At 40.1% G+C, this 13,843-nt stretch overlaps 2 protein-coding genes across 3 annotated transcripts; one reads left to right on the plus strand and one right to left on the minus strand.

Annotated features, from left to right (window-relative positions):
• Positions 1–1,474: 1,474 nt before the first annotated feature.
• LOC146374727 (calpain-1 catalytic subunit-like) lies at positions 1,475–11,679 on the plus strand. Of its 2 annotated transcripts, XM_084948476.1 has the most exons (23): positions 1,475–1,640; positions 2,681–2,698; positions 3,387–3,633; positions 5,328–5,397; positions 5,487–5,605; positions 5,688–5,821; positions 5,928–6,096; positions 6,194–6,277; positions 6,378–6,463; positions 7,463–7,537; positions 8,037–8,197; positions 8,318–8,487; positions 8,588–8,599; positions 8,751–8,962; positions 9,054–9,093; positions 9,199–9,264; positions 9,452–9,509; positions 9,663–9,727; positions 9,837–9,905; positions 9,982–10,060; positions 10,411–10,524; positions 10,631–10,689; positions 10,776–11,679. In XM_084948476.1, exons 3-23 carry the CDS (start codon positions 3,388–3,390, stop codon positions 10,800–10,802), a joined length of 2,115 nt encoding a protein of 704 aa, XP_084804602.1. In that variant the 5' UTR covers positions 1,475–1,640; positions 2,681–2,698; position 3,387; the 3' UTR covers positions 10,803–11,679. The 2 variants fall into 2 exon arrangements, with proteins under 2 accessions (XP_084804602.1, XP_084804603.1); XM_084948477.1 differs by lacking the exon at positions 1,475–1,640 and having other exon boundaries at positions 2,678–2,698.
• mrpl14 (mitochondrial ribosomal protein L14) lies at positions 11,439–13,750 on the minus strand. Its single transcript, XM_084948478.1, has 3 exons — positions 13,643–13,750; positions 13,344–13,446; positions 11,439–12,306 (listed from the first exon to the last, which is right to left on the minus strand). Exons 2-3 carry the CDS (start codon positions 13,421–13,423, stop codon positions 11,940–11,942), a joined length of 447 nt encoding a protein of 148 aa, XP_084804604.1. The 5' UTR covers positions 13,424–13,446; positions 13,643–13,750; the 3' UTR covers positions 11,439–11,939.
• Between the last annotated feature and the right edge of the window lie 93 nt (positions 13,751–13,843).

The following is a 13,843-nucleotide window of genomic DNA, read 5'->3' on the forward strand; positions in this document are numbered from 1 at the left end:
TTTTTACACATACAAATCTTTTTTACGCACACACAAATTCTTTTTACACATACAAATCTTTTTTACACATACAAATCTTTTTTACAAGTACAAAATATTTATGACCACATTTTGAGCCCATACATTTATAACACTTTATCTCCCTGGTAATAATTATTTGGTGTTATCAAAGTGTTTGCTATAGATCAGCGCAGAATTTCACCCAGCTGAACATTACACACGAGCTTATGATTAACCTTTATAGCGATGATATTAAACTCTCACAAATGTAGTTTTGCTTTCGGTCCTATAAACACCTTTTGAATATAAACATGAGAACTGAAGACAGAATCATTTATGATTGCATTTACATTTTAGGATACATTGTTTGTATTTCGGTGTTTCTTTAGCTCGCACTTAAAGAGTGCGGTTCAGCTATTATTGGGTATTTAATATTTGGTTACCCTTTTTCAGAAAAGCATGATTGTTAGTGTTTTATTCATCTACTCTTAACCCAAGATAAGCACTGATGTATTGGTCAAAATAAACTCTTCATTGTTTTAAAGACAACCTGAAGTCAGTGCAGGGCAGAGGGTTATAGCATATGAGACAATGTGCCCTAAAAAATGACAACTACAGAAACTGACTAAAGAGACTTGAGAGCTCTGACTTGACTGCAGTTCATTTATAATGCTTCTCCTGTGCTGGCACTGCGTTTAGGATAATTACCATACGAAGTCACTGTTAATCAGATGCTTTCCAGATGGTATTCCATGGTGGATCAAAATCTGATGGTACTTTTTGTGTTCATAATCTCCAACATTACTGGCAGAAAAATATCCGAAAACAATGACAGAGCCGCAGATGGCTGCAGAGGCTCTCTGTTGCAACCTCTCCTGAACCTTGTCTGTACATATCAATCAAAAGTTGAACCAGAAACTCCAAATTTTGGATTCATCACTCCATTCTTAATGGTTTTTAGTCTGGTTCTTGTGTAATTTGTCAGACCTCAGCCTCTATCTCTGTTTCCTTTCCTTTTTCTTGACAGGAAAAACTTAATTTTCTGATAAAACTTCAGAAAACAGATGGTTTAACTGAAGGGCCAGATGAATCCTGCCTCAGGTCTTTGATTAACCTTTTCCTATTTCTTAAAGAGATGACTTTCAGATACTGTTCCTCTCCCAAGGATAGTTTTTAGGCCTGCCACTTCTACTTTTGCCCTCAGGTTGTCAGGACCCACCTCACACTGTGCCAATATACCAGGTTTTAGGCTAATAGCTCAAAATAGTCAGCTACAATAATCAAGAAGATTTCTATTTAGGCCTAAATTTGACTGTGTTATACAGTATTACAGAATAATGTTGCAGTCAGTTGTAATTTCAGCCTTTCATATTTTCATAGCGTGATATTGACCAATGTAAGTGTTTTGTTCATGGTTAACTGCCATCTTTAGCGCCTCCAGTGGCAGTGTGTGGTGGGTGTGAGCGGTGGCCCCTCCTCCTGTAGGGGCGGGGGCGGTGCAGCAGTGTGGACGGCGCAGAGGGGTTGGACCTTGGCCTGGACCTGCGATCCAACAGAACCAGTGTCTCCACCAGATTTATACAGTTTACTACTGTATCCAGTTCATTTGCAAGGAGCTGGAAATTAGCGTGAAAGCGGCGGTGAGTGTCGTTTTGTGCGTTTTATTTCTTTGTTATTTGGAGAGCTTGAGGTTAACGGTGCCTTGTGAAGTGCAGGCCACAGTGCGGTTTGTTTGATTTAATGCATGCTTTATCTCTCGCAAGAGTCAAGACAAATAACAGCCGTCTAATTCTGGGATCACAGATTTAATTCAGCTACGTTATCCAGGGTAAATGAGAGTGTGAATGTGCTCTGCTGTTACCAGAATTCTTTAAAGCGGGTGCGCGTAAACACAGGCCTGCAGCACACTTCTGAACAGGTGCTCTAAACCATTTGTGTAATGACATAATGTCACTTTTAAGTCTCGGGCCTGTGAAATCACAAATGAACTGAAGCAGCAAACGCGCATTACTCAGACACTAATACTGCTCCTCTGTTTTTTGTTTTTATTTTTTTATTGACAGACTGTTGTTTTTTGTTAGGGTGCTGCTGAAGTCCTATTGATTACTTTATTGGGAGGAAATAAAAAGATCCTTGTGATCAGCAGCCTTTGAAAGAGCAGAGAGGAATTCCCGCAGCTCAATGGGGAGTGGGGCCTCAGAGCAGGGGCACGATGGCCTTTTAAACAATGTTCCTGTCTGCGGATTGTTTTTACCAAAAGCATAGCCTGTTTTTGCACACCAGCTCATTCTCCAACCTAACCATTTTTCTCACGAATGTCCTGGCCCCCTCACCACTGCAGCTCCAGCCAAGTTTACCCTTCCAACTTTCAGCGCCCAGACTATCTACCTAACTTGGCTCATTAGGATTCCTTTTGAGGCAAGTAGAGAGCCAAAGGATCTAGTCAGCACTGATTCATGAGGTACCAAATTCAAGTCTAAGGGACATTTACTTCTTTTGAACTCATGATTTCCTTGCATAGGTCTTTTCTTTTCCTTGAAGATTTGAATATAGCCTGCCCCCCCCCCAATCAATTTTAAACTCTGCATTTCCCTTGTATTGTGTATCTGATTTAAGAAAAAAAAAAAGCAGCTTATGTGAATGACCTTTCTCTCTGTTTTTGTCTGATTCTCCCTCTCAGCTTGCAAATACAGACAAGGTATCACATTTCTTCTTTTGCTGCTCTGGGTTCAGGGTGGTGATTCTTATAACACAGTTACCCATAGTCACTATTCTTCTGTCTGCCAGATGTTTTGTTTATCCCATCACTTATCATTTTGTTTTCATGATAATACAAAATGAACTTGGAGCTAAACTAAGAATGAAAAAACTGAGTTATGACAGGTTTTACCAGGGAAACTTGCAGGATTTGCTTTCTGTGGGGCCGTAACCTGGAATGAGGAAATACTGAGGTCATAAATCTGGTCACTTTGCACCTCACTACACTCAGAAAAACAATTCTTAAACATTTTGAAAAATTTTGAAAAAATGCATTTTATTAAGTGAAGGAATTGTTATTTTTTTTGCATATGAAATGTAAAAAAAATCTGAAATGCCTATTTTTTTTTAAGTTGTTTACATTACCTATAAGGGACAATAATAATAATAAATTACTTGACAGACCTCAGTGTTCTCAGAGCCTACAGCCTTCACTTTTATGCTAGATGCAAGCTAACAACATAATGCTGAATTTCTGCGTCACAAAAGGTTGCCAGCTAGCTGAATGCAGGTTTTGATTGCTGTATTATAACTCTTAGACATGAGTGTGTCACAGATTAGCTTGCTGCTATTTATAGATGACACCGTGCATACCCAACCACCAACTCTGTATTTTTATCTTGCACCAGCATGTATTCAGTTGGAGGGATATCTGCAAGCATATATGCCAACAGGCTCCGGGCGGAAGGGATGGGCTCCAAGGACCAAGCTGTGCACTTTGCGGGCCAGGATTACGAGGCACTGAAGCAGGAATGCCTGGAGTCAGGCTGCCTGTTTGAAGACCCCTATTTCCCTGCCGAGCCTCCATCTCTGGGCTTTAAGGAACTTGCCCCCTATTCCGCTAAAACAAAGGATGTGGAGTGGATGAGGCCCACGGTGAGATAACCGAGAGGATGCACAGGCACCGTAGTCTGTAGTCTCATATGAGAATCTGAAATTAAAAAATAACATTTATTGTGCAGACATTTATACCAAGACAATTAAAAGTTTATTGCTTTTGGCCCATCTCATGTGATATTTCACAACTTGTGTGCTGTTTTGTCTGTCGCTGGACATGACTGGACCTGCCAGCAAACATATCGATGGCAGTTTCTCATTTCATGTCTGCCAGCTCAGACAGAATAAGACAAGTAGAGACAGGGACTTCTCTGACCACGGCAGCTGTTGGCATGTAACACATTCTCTGACCGCTCCCTCGCTGGGACATTTGTTTACAGTGCAGGAAGTTGGCACATAAATGATATGATGCCTCAAACATTACAGTCATGATAACAAGAAAACACACCCTCTTTTCTAAGGTTTTACATATCAGGACATAAACATTATCTAGTCCTCTCCAGTTCTTGGAATTAAATAAATACATCCTCACATGAACAGCAACACGCAATGTGTTACACAATGTTATTCTTCAGTAAAGATGACGCCGTTACGGAGAAACAGTGTTTGAAAAACTAAGCACTGCCCATGATTCATTAGCTTGTAGTGCCACCTTTAGGAGCAATAACATTTTGCTTTCTTTATGACTTTATTAGTTTCATATCACTGAGGAGGAATTTTGACCCACTTTCCTTTATGGCAGTGCTTCAGTTCATTGCTGGTATTTGTTTATGCACAGCTTTTTAAGGACCGACCACAGCATTTTAGTCAGGTTGAGGTCTGGACATTTGCTGCTGTGCTTGGGATCATTGTCCTGTTGCTGGATCCAGTTTGGGCCAGGCATTAACAGTCAGACAGATAGCTTCATGTTTAACTCTAGAAGTCCCGCAGCTGCAAAACAAACCCAAATCATCACTCCTCCACCACCATGCTTGACAGTTGCTACAAAGTGTTTGTGCCGGTATGCTGTGTTTGGGTTTGTGCATCAAGACCAAACATCTCCCCTTTGGTCTCATCTGCCCAAAGACTATTGTTTCAAAGTTTTGTGATTTGTTCAAATGCAACTTTGCAATTTTAAGCCATGCTGACATGTCCTTTGTTTTGTTTTTTCGGAGAAGAGACTTTCCTCTGGCCACCCGGCCAAATAAGCCACACTTTTTCAGTCTTTTGCCAATTGTGCTGTTATGAACGTTAACATTTTACATGCTAACTGAGGTCAGTAGAGTTTGTAGCTCTGGGTTTTTTTTTATTTTGCAGTTTAACTTGCATGATTTGACATTGGGATGAATTTGGCGAGGTTTTCCTCTCCTGAGAAGATTGGTGACTGCCTTGAATGTTTGCCACTTGAGAGTTATATATCTTACTGTTGAATGATGCCCTACATTTCATTCCTTCTAACACTTGCCAGATTGACAAACAGCACCGGTGTCTTTCTTGCTTAGCATTATTTTTAACACACTTGCTTCAGTGAAGCAGTAAGGGTTTTCCACAGTCAACTTCTGTGTTGTTCTCAGACATGCTAAAGGCTGTATTGTTTTTATTATGTCCCAATACATAAAAACCTCAGAATTTAAAGAGGGTGTGCTTTCTTTATACCATGACTGTAGATTAAAAATGTTCAAATCTTTGACTGTTTGATTTTTGATTTCCAAAAATAATTCTCAGAAGGACTTATTTTCTTTTTTTCTCCATAGGAACTAACACAAGACCCTCAGTTCATCGTTGGTGGTGCAACCAGAACAGACATCTGTCAGGGAGCACTGGGTGAGTCATTAATGCTGAATCTGCCATGAAAACCAGGAAGCCACAGATGGATGGAGGTTCCTAAAGCTTTTTTTTTTTTAAACTTGCAGGTGACTGCTGGCTCTTAGCAGCAATTGCTTCTCTCACGCTGAATGAGAAGCTTCTTCATCGGGTTGTCCCACACGGTCAGTCCTTCCAAGACGACTATGCAGGAATTTTCCACTTTCAGGTAATTTCACATCATCTTCTACAAACTCTCTTTGCAAGCACTTCATTTGGATGGAGTTCTTGATTATTGCTCTGTGTTGCAGTTCTGGCAGTTTGGCGACTGGGTAGATGTCGTGATTGATGACAGGTTGCCAGTAAAGGATGGGGAGCTAATGTTTGTCCATTCAGCTGAGGGTAATGAATTCTGGAGTGCACTCCTGGAGAAAGCTTATGCTAAGTAGGTGTCTGCCCGCTACATCGCTTAGCATTTAACAGCAAGCCGTAATCTGAAGAGCTGTTGTGTACGGCAATCAATGTGAAGTGTGTTCTTGATGTGCTATCAGGCTGAATGGCTCCTATGAGGCTTTGTCTGGAGGGAGCACCACTGAAGGGTTTGAGGACTTCACTGGTGGTGTGTCTGAAATGTATGAGCTCCGCCGAGCTCCAAGAGATCTCTACAGGATAATTGGCAAAGCGCTGGAGAGAGGCTCCCTGCTGGGCTGCTCCATCGATGTAAGTGCTGAACACATTTTATTAAAAGCACCCCTGTTTCTTTCCATGCTAAAAGACTCATACTGAGATGCAGTAATCATGTTTTATATAAATACAGATCACCAGTGCCTTTGACATGGAGGCTGTTACATTCAAGAAGCTTGTGAAAGGCCACGCCTACTCAGTCACTGGGCTGAAGGAGGTCTGTTTGCTGTTGTTTGCTGGATTGGGCATCGTTTTTAGTCTCTGCCTGACCATGAAAGTTGTGGTTTTAATTTTTCTGTCATTCTGCTGTTATGTAGGTTAATTTCCATGGCAACACCGAACGCCTCATCCGAATACGTAACCCTTGGGGCCAGGTGGAGTGGACTGGTGCATGGAGTGACAAGTGAGTGTGTTCAAATATGAGTATGCTGTATTTCTTGTTTCCCATCTGCTTTGACTATAACATGTGTGGCTGTGAAAAAGTATTTTCCCCCTTCTTGATTTCTTAGTTCTTTGTATATTTATTACACTTACATGTTTTGGATCAAATACTTTGTTGTATTAGACACAGATAATCTGAGAAAATACAAAATCCAGTTTTAAATTATGATTTCATTTATGAAAACTGAAACTTTGTCATTCAAACTTACCTGACCTTGTGTAAAAAGGTAATTGCCCCTTAAACTGTAACTGGTTGTGCTGACCTTGGCAGCAATAATTACAATCAGGCCTTTGAGATAACTGGCAATGAGTCTTTCACATCACTGCGAAGGATTTTGGCCCACTCTACTTTGCATGACTGCTTTAATTCAGGCATGTTGGAGTGTTTTTGAGCACAAACAGCCTGTTTAAGGTCATGCCAAAGCATCTCACTCTGATTCAAAGTCCAGACATTGAATAGGCCACTCCACTTTGTTTTCTGTTAGCCATTCAGAGGTGTTTCAGATTGCTGTCCTGGTGCATAATCCAAGTATGCTTGATTTTTAGAGCATGAACTGATGGCCACACATTCTCAGTTAGAGCAGAATTCATGGTTCTATCATTTACAGCGAGTCATCCAGGTCCTTTAATGGCAGGTTCTATTTGGTCTCTCGATTCAGCAGGTTTGGCAGCAAACAGGCCGGCGTGTGGCTAATGAAATTGAACTCAGCTTTCCAAAAATGTGGATAATCACAATTAATTCACGATTTAACAAGGAGGGCAATTTTTCACAAAGGACCAGGGAGCATTTTTCTTTTAATGGACGAAATCATGATTTGAAAATGGCATTTTGTTTTAACTTAGTTTGATCTGAAACATGTAAGCATGACAGATATTTAAAAGAAATAACAAATCAGGAAGGGTCAAATACGGTGCACCATCTTCACTAATTGTTCTCGCCTGCTTTTCTTGTCATTTGTAGTTCTCCTGAATGGGATCAGATCGACCCTTCTGAACGAGAAGACTTGCATCTGCAGATGGAAGATGGCGAGTTTTGGTACTAGATGATTTTATAGAAACAGACAGATATTTTTGCCTGGATGAGAATATTGTGTCTTTGTCTTAACAATAAGCTACAACAAGGCTTTTAGCAAAAACTCAGCATAAACAATCAAAGTTTAAGAGTAAACACTAAACTGACTCTGACCATAGATAGAAAATCTTTGCCTTTAAATCCATTTTGTAAAGATATAAATGTGATTTTATTCCATCCAAAAACAACTTAAAAGCAGTGACTTGCTGCTGGAGTGTTATCTTGTAAAAAAAAAAAAACCCCAGCTGGTTTGTTTGTACAGCTGTAATTGCGAGTATAATGTGCTGTTAATTATTTCCTTCTGATCTATTATAGTGCTAAGCTTACTGTTTCCCAGCTTCAGGTTTATCATTAACACACAGATATGAGAGTGCTGCACATTTGATCATCAAACTCTTATAGTGAGTGAAAAAGCACAGTGTTGAACTAGCTGTTTAAGGAAAGCTACAACTACATCTTCCAGGATGTCCTTCAGTGATTTCATCAGGCAGTTTTCTCGACTAGAGATCTGCAACTTGACTCCAGATGCTCTGAGTGACGACAGCCTGAGCCACTGGAACACCATCAAGTTCTACGGCACGTGGAGGAGAGGGAGCACCGCCGGGGGCTGCAGGAACCATCCCAGTGAGTCCTAACTGTGTATACCCCACAAACATGACTTTTACAATCAAGTGTACACAGTTTCCGCAGGTGAGTGACTGTTGGACCATGAAGCAGGCTAACATAAATGTCCCGTCTGTGCAGACACGTTTTGGATCAACCCTCAGTATAAGATCACGCTGCTGGAGGAGGACGACGACCCAGAGGACGATGAGGTGGCGTGCAGTTTTTTAGTAGCCCTCATGCAGAAAGACCGGCGCAGATACCGACGTCAAGGTCAAGACATGCACACCATTGGCTTTGCTCTGTATGAGGTGCGAACAGAGAAAATCTGTATTGTCCCTTTGCCTTGTGTGTATGTTTAAAACGATCCTCATGCTCATTCCTTAACTCTTTCCCCTGTTGTCTTTGCAGATTCCAGAAGAGGTAAGCAGAGCATCACTTTACTACTTTTTAAAAAAATTCATTACCATTACTCTTAGTGTAATGTGAACCATGTATGACTGTGATTACAGTAAATGGAGCTAAAAGCCTGCATATGTATTTGAACCAATGTTCTGCTTGCTGCTGCCTTTAGTACAGAGGCTGCCAAAATGTCCATTTGAAGAAGAATTTCTTTTTGAGCCATTCCTCCTGTGCTCGCTCGGAAACCTTCATCAACCTCCGGGAGGTGAGCACACGGCTCCGTCTGCCTCCAGGAGAGTACCTCATCGTTCCCTCCACCTTTGAGGCCGGTAAAGAGGCAGACTTTGTCCTAAGGGTGTTCACTGAGAAGCAGTCAGAGACCGAGTATGTTTACGCTTGTATTTTGTTATTTATTTTCACCCATTACAATGTGTGGAAAAGGAGGCCTTGTACCAATAGAGTTTGTCTGTTGCAGAGAGCTGGATGATGAAGTCTCTGCCGATTTGGGAGAGGATGTACGTATACATCAGTTGGAAATTTTAAATTATTACACGTATTGCAAGAATGCTAAGGCTTTTTGATTTTACACCCTGTACCTACCATGGTTTGCTTTCCTACAGGAAGAAATAACTGAAGATGACATTGATGACTCTTTTAAGGCCATGTTTGCTCAACTTGCAGGAGAGGTAGGTTTTGAAAAGATCTCTCTTACTGGTTAGCATCTTTTCTCCTACATACTACTACTTTTATATAATTATCTGATAAAACACCATATGTAGTGGTAATAGTTGCGTTTGCAGTATTCATGATAGAAACAAAGCCAGTAAAGTTGCTCTTAGTGGCAAAGTTTAGTTGTCCTTCATTGTTTTGCAGGACATGGAGATTTCTATTCATGAGCTGAGGACCATTCTAAACAGAGTCGTCGCCCGGCGTGAGTGTTCTCTTTATTTTGGGTGCAATTCACATATTACTAATACATCTCCCATTACTGTATTAGATTCCACTGTAGTGCCCATTCCCTTTAACTGTGTGTCTTTTTTTAGCCAGATGGTTTGAAGAAGGTTTTTTTTTTTTGTCATTTCAGACAAAGACCTGAAGACTGATGGCTTCAGTATGGAGTCTTGTAGGACCATGGTGAACCTGATGGATGTATCCTCTGGTGTTATCACACCTAAATCTTGCAAAACTGACTATTTTAGGCATTAAATTGTGCCTTTACCATGTGATTTGTTTGGCCCCTTGACAAAATGTTTAATAGAAAGATGGTAGTGCTCGTTTAGGACTTGTGGAGTTTCAGATCCTCTGGAACAAGATCCGAAAGTGGCTGGTAAGAGCGATTAAAACAGGAACGTTATACTTAGATTGTCTGTATTTCTATTTATGTTACCGTCTCCTTCTCTCAGGTCGTTTTCAGACAATTCGACCTCGACAAGTCAGGGGCCATGAGCTCATATGAGATGCGACTTGCTGTGGAAGCAGCAGGTATAATTTTTCATATCAAAGCATCATATTGACACAGCTTCACACACCGGTCACTTCACTGGCTTGACTGCTTGTTAAACCAAGTATAGGTTAACAGCCAATCACATGGGGTCTCTAGGGTTTACAGAGAATGGTCGGAAACAGAAAAAAATATCCAGTGAGCAGAAGTTCTCTGACCAAAATCTCTGATGAATTGTTTCAAGCATTTTGACTCTGTGCTATTAAGAACTAAAGCAACTCTGAAGGCAAAAGCAGATCCAACCTGGCAGTAGCAAGGCATACCTAATTATGCTATAAAGTAGTCATACTGACCACTAAGTGAATACTAACCCGTTTTAAACTCTTTGTAGGTTTCAAGCTGAATAATCGACTCCACCAGATTCTGGTGGCCCGGTATGCAGAGAATGAGATGATTGACTTTGACAGCTTCATATGCTGCTTGGTTAAGCTTGAAGCCATGTTTAGTAAGTAATGTTGACAGACACATTATTAGAAATAAAAGCAGCATAGTGGCACCATATTTCATTATTAATGCAGTGGCAATAAATGATGAAAACTTTGAATTAATAGGGTCTTTCCGAAACTTTGACGAGGCGGGATCAGGAGAGGCAGAGATGACCCTGACAGAGGTGAGTCCTGTTTTAAAAAGAAAATGTATCCAGTATCCTTTTGTCAAACTTTTCTGTTTGTCTAACTTTATTTGTTACCTTGCTAGTGGCTTTATCTGACCATGTGTGGTTGAAGAGAACCTTCTGTTAAGGTGTATCGAGTAAGGGCACAGTGCCTGCAGACTGCCGCGAAGCTGGAGCTATGAAGACCCTTTCGCCCTAGAAACCTTCAGATCCTTTTACACATCCCACCTCAGCTTAAATAAAAGTTGCAAAATAGCTGTGTAACAGAAAACCAAAGTCCAGCAAAGCCAACGTGGTGCATCCTGGACATATTTTAGGATCTATGCAAAGCTACAGCATGTAGCCGTCACCATATGACATAAATGTGTCATCTTTATTTACAGAGCATGGCCATGTGCATGTAGAAAATCACTAGCTGCAATGTTTACTGCGAGTTGGTTTTACATGTTTTAATTTTGATGTCACTCTCAGCTGACAATTTCACTCTTTGAAGTCTGTCTGAAAATCTGTTTCTGTGGTATTTCTAAAAGTGCTTTAGTTTCTCAGTAATTGTGCATTAATTTGTTTAAATCTTGTTTTAGAAAATCTGAAGTTATCGTCAGGGTGTTGAGTCAGTTTCACTCTTACTCCTGTAGGTGTCACTACAGAGCCAATCTGATGTCAGTGACAAACTTGAAACATTTAATATGTACTGAGTTGAACCTGTTTAACATGACGTTGATGAATTGAAGCCACTCACCTCTTAGTGTTTTTTTTTTTTACTAAATTGCACTTGAATTATAGTTGAAGCTGCTTGAGAAGTTGCCTCACATTAATAATGTATCCGTTCACTTTTAGTGACCTTTACAGGAATCACATGATACTGATGATTGCCTTATACACACACAGGAAAAAAAAAAATCATGGTACGAACAACCAGTAAAATGTGCCAGTCATGTGTTTTGTGTTACGAATGTATTTCGTGTCTTCAATAAATATTCAAAGGCTCATGATATTTTTCCAATGTTTCCACAACACAAGTTTGCCCCACATTCTCTTTGGCTACTGGACAAGAAGTGTCTATGCTTTAAAGGTAAAGCCTGTATTTATTGTAAGCATTGGGATGCTTCTGTAAAAAAGACATGTTGATAAAGATTTGACCTAATTGCAGTACCAAGTTAAAAAACAAAAACAATTGCAATAACATCTGTTCTTTTAAAGTTTATTGAAGACAACTTGAGCACAAAATGTTCACATATTTGACACAATTAGACAAATGAATTAGCAATTGCCAATACTTTAGAGTAATCTCCCTCTAGTTTACGTAGATGTGTGGGTACAGGGACTTTAATCCTTGTTCCTGTGGGGTTCCCATTGTCCTCAATGAGTACAACATTGTTAGAATCAAAGCGTGGAGCCATCCGCTCTCCGGGCATTTTGTGTCCAACGATAAGCGCCTTCTTCTTTTGTCCTTTAATGGCAAGTAACACTCTGTCACCAACTTTTCCTACGCCGTTCTTGGTGTAGACATGGATCACTCTCGGAGGACGGTGATATGGAGTATTTCCAAGAGAACTGTTGTCCACTACACGTACTCTTGTCATTTTTTGAATGGCTGCAGCAACAGCAGATACACTGACAAGACAAAGAGTATATTAGTCATGTCCAACTTAAGGAGTTAAGTTCATTACTCATTACCAAGCATCACTGACCATGACAGTCACTTAGATCCCTCAGTCAGCAGGTATGCAAGTAATGTCTGTGAAGGTTCTCAGTCATCCAGGTCATCGTAGTCAAAGGAGCTTGCAAAGAAAAGCGTCTGGACTTCTTTAAGTTACTTGGGGGGGGGGTCCTTTTGTCCCTCTGTGGGGGGATACTCCCACTAGGTTTATATCTGGGACTCTCCACCATTTGACCTTAGAACTGAAGAAGCTTCTCGGATGAGAGGTGAAACGTCTTCAAGTAACTTAAAGAAGTCCAGACGCTTTGTATGCAAGTAATCCACTTTTCTACTAAAATATAAAGCTAAATATCATGTGATATTATAAATTGAAGTTGCCTCTTATGCTGCTCCATAAGCACTTAATAAAGAAATGATTCAGGGCTGGCTCATGGGGGTATTTAAGGGCACAAACTGCACCGGATAACTGAATTAGAAAATTCAATTGTATAATAGGACATTGAGGCAGAGGGGCACGCCACTGCTGTAAAATGAAAGTGTTCAGCCTGTCCTATGAGACCAGCTCTTGCATATATTTCAGGAAAACTGTTTACATGTTACTTTAGAAGAATAGGGAAAAATACTCACACATGGAAGGACTTTCCCTTCAAATAATAAAAAACAAACCTCACATCCTTTTTTCCGCATGTCTGAAAATAATCAGCTCATAAAACCCAGCACTACAGCTTGACTACTAATGACTTTAGATATTCACTATTCAAAAGTTTATTCGGGTTTCCATCCACGTCTTAAACTTAGATTTACAGTAAATGCAGTTTAAATATATAAGAGTTTAAAAACAGCACTGGGGTGTCACATACGCACATTACGCAATATATTTAAAGCTGCAATAAAAATGCTACGTTTTCTGGTCAGCTGGATTATTTTTGCTGAATTGGTTTCTTTAGATGGTCTAACAATGGACACAATACAACATTTCTAAGAATTTTACCTGAAATTCCTCTGACAATTTAGGGACGCCGTCTCCATGAGCAGCCCAGAAAGGGATCTTGAGAGCCAGGGAAGAGCCATAATTACAGCAAATACTATGTCCGCTGAAAAGAGAAATAGTGTGTAGTTAGCAGCTAGTAAGCTAAAGGCATTAGCTAACAATCACATGGAAGCCAGACTAAAGCTTATAACAGAGCCGAACACTTCTTGCTTTATAGTCTTTGCAACAAATACTAAATCACATATAATAATTATAGAAAGAAGCTTTAAGTTTAAAACAAATGTCTCGCTAATCGTTACCTATATTTTAATTACGCCCCATGCCAATGTCAAAAGTATGGCGTCATCAACAGGCGACCACCAACCGATCTACCAGATATATGCGTTATTATGTTGTTGTTAAATAATTCTTATTGCACTTAAGAAAATATGTTTTTATTTATTTAGTTTTATACGTATTACTGAGAACCATTTCATATCCGTACAGACAGTCCTCACAAA

The sequence above is a fragment of the Perissodus microlepis genome, chromosome 13, assembly GCF_051167445.1.
Source record: "Perissodus microlepis isolate ML-2025 ecotype Zambia chromosome 13, ASM5116744v1, whole genome shotgun sequence".
Taxonomy (NCBI): Eukaryota; Metazoa; Chordata; class Actinopteri; order Cichliformes; family Cichlidae; genus Perissodus; species Perissodus microlepis.

Coding starts and splice junctions, on each gene's coding strand:
- mrpl14 (XM_084948478.1), bottom strand. CDS start 13,423: ATGGCTCTTCCCTGGCTCTCAAGATCCCTTTCTGGGCTGCTCATGGAG. Junction 12,307..13,343: donor AATTGTCAGAGGAATTTCAG/GTAAAATTCTTA, acceptor TTGTCTTGTCAG/TGTATCTGCTGTTGCTGCAG.
- LOC146374727 (XM_084948476.1), top strand. CDS start 3,388: ATGTATTCAGTTGGAGGGATATCTGCAAGCATATATGCCAACAGGCTC. Junction 6,278..6,377: donor CAGTCACTGGGCTGAAGGAG/GTCTGTTTGCTG, acceptor GCTGTTATGTAG/GTTAATTTCCATGGCAACAC. Junction 10,525..10,630: donor TAAGCTTGAAGCCATGTTTA/GTAAGTAATGTT, acceptor TTGAATTAATAG/GGTCTTTCCGAAACTTTGAC.